The 7,241-nt window shown below is 21.4% G+C and overlaps 4 protein-coding genes across 4 annotated transcripts in view; 2 read left to right on the plus strand and 2 right to left on the minus strand.

Moving 5' to 3' along the window:
* The window catches only part of LOC102676115 (triosephosphate isomerase), a 1,828-nt gene extending 968 nt beyond the window's left edge, over positions 1–860 (minus strand). Inside the window, exons 1-2 of the mRNA XM_006622725.2 lie at positions 555–860; positions 38–291 (exon numbers count right to left, since the gene is read on the minus strand). Of these exons, the coding sequence (XP_006622788.1) occupies positions 38–291; positions 555–663 (363 nt within the window). The 5' untranslated portion in view covers positions 664–860. The remainder of the gene's footprint in view (positions 1–37; positions 292–554) is intronic.
* Positions 861–1,115: 255 nt separating this feature from the next.
* On the plus strand, positions 1,116–4,352 carry LOC102677403 (INO80 complex subunit C). Its single transcript, XM_006622741.2, has 4 exons — positions 1,116–1,323; positions 3,426–3,632; positions 3,896–3,963; positions 4,042–4,352. Exons 2-4 carry the CDS (start codon positions 3,455–3,457, stop codon positions 4,171–4,173), a joined length of 378 nt encoding a protein of 125 aa, XP_006622804.1. The 5' UTR covers positions 1,116–1,323; positions 3,426–3,454; the 3' UTR covers positions 4,174–4,352.
* Positions 1,754–3,340, plus strand: LOC116186466. The gene is made up of 3 exons (XM_031513817.1): positions 1,754–2,762; positions 2,841–3,022; positions 3,087–3,340. Exons 1-3 carry the CDS (start codon positions 1,995–1,997, stop codon positions 3,241–3,243), a joined length of 1,107 nt encoding a protein of 368 aa, XP_031369677.1. The 5' UTR covers positions 1,754–1,994; the 3' UTR covers positions 3,244–3,340.
* LOC102677271 (prostaglandin E synthase 3) overlaps positions 4,017–7,241 on the minus strand; it is a 3,536-nt gene continuing 311 nt past the window's right edge. The window contains exons 2-4 of the mRNA XM_006622735.2: positions 6,373–6,482; positions 5,073–5,454; positions 4,017–4,940 (exon numbers count right to left, since the gene is read on the minus strand). Coding sequence (XP_006622798.1) covers positions 4,809–4,940; positions 5,073–5,454; positions 6,373–6,482 — 624 coding nt within the window. The 3' untranslated portion in view covers positions 4,017–4,808. The remainder of the gene's footprint in view (positions 4,941–5,072; positions 5,455–6,372; positions 6,483–7,241) is intronic.

Below are 7,241 nucleotides of genomic sequence, written 5' to 3' on the forward strand. Positions count from 1 at the left end.
ATAATAATTTATATTTTTAAAATAATTAATATTTTACCTTTAATCCACTATCTAAAGCATGGGCTACTTTTTCTGCTATTAATTCATCATTTTCACCAAAAATATTTCTACGTTCGGAATGACCAAGAATTACCCATGGGATTCCATTGTCCAAAAGCATAGCAGGACTTATTTCTCCAGTAAATGCTCCTTTTGCAACCTTATATGTATTTTGTCCAGCAATACTAATATTATTGGGTAATATATTCTTGGCATATGTTAAATATATAGATGGTACTCCAACAACAACCTCTGATATAATTATGATATAATATAATTATGTAATTTAGTTTTAATATAATAAAGTTTTAATATATTTGTTTTATTAATTATAATAAAATGCATATATTACTTAATATTTGAATATATTATTATAAGATTATAATTATGATATTAATATTATATTTTCATAATGAATATTATTAATGAACAATTAATGAATGTTATGAATAAAATAATAGAAAAATATAGGTTAAAAACATACAAAAATAATAAAATTTAAAGAAAAAACATACCAACATTTGAATCAAGTGGACCTTTTTTTAAAAAGTCAACAATATCATTTATTTCACTTTTGGTACCATTCATTTTCCAATTACCACCAACAAAAAATTTACGACCCATGGCCTTAGAGTATATTGATACAAGTAAACTATTAATAGTAATAAATTTGCAAGTTACTTGCAAATCTGAAACAAATTTTGAAAATATTCTTTCGACCTTCAACAATACAGAAGGTGAATTTAGTCACGTTCCTTCCAACCCGATTTTATGAAATCCCCACCATTCTCAATTTACTCCCCTCTCTTTTTTTACGAATTCTAGTACTTTAATCAAATAATTTAAAATAATTATTTTATTTCCAAGAAAAAAATTATTTGTTAAATATATTTTTTCATAAATAAGTATATTTCAAAATTTTATAAATAATTTTTTACATAATTTTATGATCAAAAAAAAATTTTTAATTTGAATTTAATTAAAATTTGAATATTCTAAATTTAATGAATTGAAATTTAAAAAATGATAAATTTGATGAAATAATTAAATGTTAAAATTATTTTAAAATTTCAAAATCAAATAAAATAAAATATATCATAAATTAATAAATAAATTATATTATATACAGTTTAAAGATATCATTAAATTAAATTTTTATCTATTAAAACGATTATTACTTATTGAAAAGTAATAACTTAACATACATTCATAACAGCACATTTAACATTCAACTTATCTATAGTAGATAGATAGTAATCGATTTGAAATGATATGTTACTCTATTAATGGTGAGTAATAAATAAAGATTATATATCATAAAAAATCATATATCAAAATCATAAAAAATGATTTATTTTAATAATATGAAAAATAAATTTAATAAGATCAATATTTAATGATTTATAAATAATGTAATATTTAATATATCATCGGATTCAATAATTGAATTTGAATTCAAATAAATATGTTTCATTTTAAAGGTTATGAAATTTTTTAATTAAATTAATTAATTAATTTTTAAATTATTTTTAATAAAATTAATGATATTTGTTGTTCATGATTATTTATTATAACAGAATAAAATATGGGGTATACTTACTATATTTGATGAATTCTTTATTTAAGATCCTTTTTTGGTACAATTTAACAAAATTACAAAAAATGAAACGCATGTTAACAAAATACTTTAAGCATTATTTTTTAATTATTATTATAATATATTCTTATTACTTGTAAAATTTAAATTATTAAATTAATAAAACTAATTATGCTGTTTATTATTATGAAGTTGAATAAAGAAACAATTGCATAAGTTTGTTTATAATGATTTGTCAATGTTTATATAACACAAAAATCAGAATTTTATATTTTATTATACATATTATTTTAAAATATTTATCTATTAATTTTAGTTAATATCATAAATATAATTTTTAAATTCAAAGATTTGTAATATGTTTAAAATGTCAAAGTTCAATATGGATAAATTTATACATACATTTATCCAAAACTTAGGTTTAAGAATCGAATCTTGTACTTGCAAGAAATTTAACAAAATTGCATTTATGACAAATATAGATAAATCTTATACATTGAAACAATTATATCCTGCAGAAGAAATAAAAGAAGTTAATGTTCAACAAGATTTGGATTTTTCCACAGAAAAAAATATAAAATATTTTATGGAAAAACATGCTAATCTATTTGATAAACTTACCTATTTAAATAATACACAAATTTTAAATTCCCATTTAAAAAATATTAATTCAAAGATTCTTCAGAAAATAAAAACAAAAAGAAAATATAATGGAATTATAAAAAAGGGGGAACTCAAAACACATAACAAAACTATAATTTTTAATAAAAAACTAAAAACAAATTTTGCAAATAAATTAAATGGACCAAAATACAATTTATCATCATCTATAACATGGAAACAAAAATATATAAATTCCCATTGCAAAAAAAATAAATTTAAAAAAGCTGCAATATTTGAAAATTCTAAACTAATTTGTTATAATGCAAATATACATGATTATAAAAATGAAAACACTTCAATGAATAACGATGAACAAAAAATTTTTTCTAAACACAATTTAACAAATGTTATGATAAATTTTACGAAAAAAGAAATAGAAATGACTGAAAAATTGTTGTTATTGTATATAAAAGATGTAGAATATATAAAAAGAAATATTCAAGTTACTCTACATATAACAAAGGTTATACAGTATAAATATATTTTTTATTTTAATTTAAAATGTTTTTCCAATTATTTTAATTTATTATTCATTATACAGAATTCAAAATTTAATTATGACACAAAGGATCGAATAGAATATAATCAATTACTTTGTCATCATGCAATTCTATGTTTAATTGAACCAAGTAAAAAAGGTGCTGTTTTAATTGAAGATAATTTACCAGTTATTATTAAAAAATACCTTATGCATGGATATAAATATCATTTTGATTTTCAGAGGTATTTTATTTAAAAGAAATATTATATAAGTATTAAAGATTGAATGGATAAAATATTTTTTTAGGAGTTCAAAGAGTTATTATACAGCTGTACTTATTTTGAGTCAATTAGCTAAAGTTCTGGTTAAACATATAAACACAACTATGATGCATACAATTTGTGGTATATTAGGATGTGATGTGCAAGAAATATTAGTGTTATATAATCCAAGAGAAAAATAATTCTAAATATTATTTCTAAATATTAATTTTATAAAAAAAAATCTATGAATATATATTTAATATAATATACCAAATAAATGTAAATTTATTAAATGATAATGTAACATACATAATACATCCTTATGTAAATCTCAATAAATATCAAAAATTATGTATATCCATTAAAATATATTTCTTTTATAGGAGATTTGTATTTTACATAAGAGGAAAAATGGTAAATGAAGAAATAGTGGAATTTAATAAGAAATCACAACCAATTTTTAAAAATCCAATTTTTCAACAAAAATTTCGATCTACTAGTACCACTGGAAAGAAACGAACTTGGCGCTCATTAAAACAAGTCTTAGCTCAAGAACGTATTTTACCATGGCTTCCAGAAGTAGTGCATTGTACGATTTATTCATATTGATATTACATGTATAGATTTAGAATGATTTAAATAACTCAAAAACAAAAAATTATTAATATAATTATAAGTATATAAAATTTATATATTTAGTAATACACTTAAATGTAGTTTATTTTATAACGTGTATGTGCACATCAAAATTTACTATTAGATATAAAAAAATTCTACTAAAATATATGCATAAAATAATAGATATTAAATTTTTTGTAATATATGAATATTATATTACTTGAAAAATTTCAGATAGTTCTATTAATGCACCGCCAAGCTTTAGACCAGCAAAAAAGTACTCTGATATTTCTGGATTACCCGTAAGTGATTTTTTACATTTATATGGTTGGTTATGGGATTAAAATAAAACGAATATATAAATTATATTTATTTTACAGTCACGATATACAGATCCACAAACTAAATTATACTATGCAACTGCAGAAGAATTTGCAACAGTTCGAAGTCTACCAATGGATATAACTGCTGGATATCTAGCGTTGCGCGGTGCCTCCAGTATTGTTGGATAAAATAAATGAGAATTTTATTTTCTATAATTTCCTTATATTTAAATAATATAGAACACGGATATTTTATTTTGTAATTATATCATACTTATTGTAGAATAACGAAATAGGTGTAAATCTGTAAATTAATTATAAGGCTGCAAATGTAAACAAAAATATATCGAATTTATAAAGAGACAAAATAAGATTATTTTTAATAAAAATTGTTTTTTTATACATACATACATTGTATGTATTAAGTTCTTTTAATGGGATTTTCTGAAATAAACAATTCCACAAAAATTTAGGTCATTTTCATTATTTTATCTCCTTCATATTATACACAAGTAATTATTATTAAAAAAGGATTGTTCATTATAACTTAGCATTATGAATTACGAAGTAAAGAAGGATTGGAAAATCTTTAAAAAGAATATTACTGTTTTTTTTTTCTCTTGATCACTGTATTCTGTTATGTTGACAATTTCTTGTGCACCTTATTTGTCTGCTACTGCAATGTGGGCCATTAGCAAATTTAATGAAAATACAAATAGCATGGCCTATTGAAATATTGCCTGATGGTGCACTTAGGTCGCCATTTGTTTTTGTATGTTTTACTTTTTTAATGAAGATTATTTTAAAGTAGCATCATAATATTTTCATTCAAGCAGGTCAGGCAAATCATCATCGTCACTATCCATTCCTTCACCTTCATCTCCTAGTTCGTCTAAATCATCAAAGTTTGGTTTACTGTCTCCAGATCCTCCTAGACCACCCATCTGTCGCATCATCTTTAAATAATAACACAAATTTAGATTATAAAATTCAAAATTCAAAATTATAAAATTTTTTCAAAATAATTAATTGTAAATAAATACTTTAAATACAATTAATATTATTTTTTAAATATAATAATGTCTCACTTCTTCTAAATCGTGACTACTTCCTTCCATGCCACCTTCATCATCGCTATCATCTTCATCCTTCCATTTGTTAAAATCACTTTTTAACCAATGAGCTTTCGTTTTTTCTTTTGTTAATCTTGGCCAATATGGACCTTCTTCTTTTTTAAAAAGAACTAATTCTAAAGTCCTTCCTCTTAAGTTCTGAATTGTTCTATTTGGGGTAATTTCTTCATATAGGTTAATTGTTACTTCATGCATTTTTTGTTCTGTTCCACCTATTCCTTTAAAATATATCATTTGTGGTTCGATGTTAATAATAGGATCTTTGCAATCTTCTAGACAGATAGTAACAAATAAAATATCTTTTCTCTGAGCCCACATAACAGGTGGGGGAGGCAATCTGAAAAATTTTTAAATAATCAATAGCTTTAAATAATATACAAAAAATTAAATTATATATTATAAAATATTATAATTATATATTATAATTTTATATTAATTATTATTTATCAGTTATATTATTTACTTATTACTATTTATAGTATTTTTGTATAATGTATGCATGTATGTATGATATATGCTATATATGAAATATATTTACAATAAATTTATAATAGTATTACAGAGATATATTAGAATACTAATTATATTTCTATAATCATTTGTTAATCATTTGTTATTAATTTCTAATATATAATTTACGTAAAAAATGAAATATAAGGTTTAATAAAATCTAAACATTAAAGAGATATTGAAACATATGTAAAATAATTGTAAAATGTAGATAAAGGTTAGAAACAAAGCTCAATGGTTTCCAATTAAAACCGCTAGTCATTATAGATAAAATGATGTTATTTTTATAAAAGAATTGTGAAAAATAAAAATGATATAAAACTATTGGATATATTTTGATAAAATATAAAAAATGATAATGTACTTTTTGCATTTTAAATATATAGTCAATTATTTAGAAATACAACTTATTAAAAAGCAATATTGTTAGTCAGTTATCTAAAAATAAAAAAGAATATAGAAAAGCTAATTAATGGAGTAATCGTTCTTAAAAATTAACAAAAACAATATATTTTAAATTAAGAAAAAGAAGATATAAAACAATTTCTTGCGATTCTTTTCCAGAAATTTCGAGAATCAATAAAGCCATCTTTACAACATGGCGGTGTTTCGAAAGCCACGGGGCGGTATTCAAGCTCATTTCATGAATATCTATCATTATTTTCATAATAATACTAATAAGAAGGAATTTCAGAATCAAGGAATACATTCGAAAAAAATTTTATGTGATTTCTTATATACTTACTGGCCTTCTTGAGTCATATTCGAGAGCTTCGTTCCGCAAGAAGCAAACAAACACAGAGCACTTACGTATCGCGCCGTAGACCTCTGATTCGAGAGTGTTTCGAGATTCAACTATCGATCAAACAAGATGGCGATTGGTTACTTTTGTCGATGTTGAATTCTCTTGTTTCCGGAATCGAATTTTAAAAAGTTTTGTTCGTATCTTTAAACATATAATTTCTAATATAAATAAAAGTAAATTTAATGTTATTAGTGCAATTATTTACTATATATAAAAATATTTATTTAAATAATTTTTAATTATAATTTTTTAATATAAAAAATATTTAAAGATACTTATCCTTTGTACTTATACAGACATTAAAATAACTAGATATTCGATTATAGTGTAAACTAGTAAATATTCGACAATTATATGAATGATAGTTAAAACTAATTTTTTAATATTTCTACAAATAAATCAATCAGATGTTACAAAGAAATAAAAATTGAAAAAAAGCTTATTTCTATTTTTCATTTATTAGATAAAAAAAATTTTTTATTTACTTGGTTATATATTAATTTCGTTAATAATAATTTCGTAAAAGTTATAAATAATAAATATGATAAATACATATATTGATTATATTGATTATATATAAATAAAAATATAAATTTATTTATATTAATTATTTATATTAATTATAATTATATATAAATATATATTTCGATTATTTATGAAAAATTGTTTTTCAGCAAGAAAATATATGAAATGATTAATACTATACAATATATAATATATAATAAATAAATAAAAAAGAATTGAACAGATAAGAGAGAGAGAGAGAGAGAGAGAGAGAGAGAGAGAGAGAGAGAGAGAGAGAGAGAGAG

This window comes from Apis dorsata, unplaced genomic scaffold (assembly GCF_000469605.1).
Source record: "Apis dorsata unplaced genomic scaffold, Apis dorsata 1.3 scaffold_741, whole genome shotgun sequence".
NCBI lineage: Eukaryota > Metazoa > Arthropoda > Insecta > Hymenoptera > Apidae > Apis > Apis dorsata.

Bases quoted from the DNA above. Each gene is read 5' to 3' on its own strand.
- LOC102677403 (XM_006622741.2), top strand. From the start codon at position 3,455: ATGGTAAATGAAGAAATAGTGGAATTTAATAAGAAATCACAACCAATT. The intron at 3,633-3,895 runs GTACGATTTATT...GAAAAATTTCAG, and splicing joins GCTTCCAGAAGTAGTGCATT to ATAGTTCTATTAATGCACCG. The intron at 3,964-4,041 runs GTAAGTGATTTT...TTTATTTTACAG, and splicing joins CTGATATTTCTGGATTACCC to TCACGATATACAGATCCACA.
- LOC116186466 (XM_031513817.1), top strand. From the start codon at position 1,995: ATGTTTAAAATGTCAAAGTTCAATATGGATAAATTTATACATACATTT. The intron at 2,763-2,840 runs GTTATACAGTAT...TTCATTATACAG, and splicing joins TTACTCTACATATAACAAAG to AATTCAAAATTTAATTATGA. The intron at 3,023-3,086 runs GTATTTTATTTA...ATATTTTTTTAG, and splicing joins TATCATTTTGATTTTCAGAG to GAGTTCAAAGAGTTATTATA.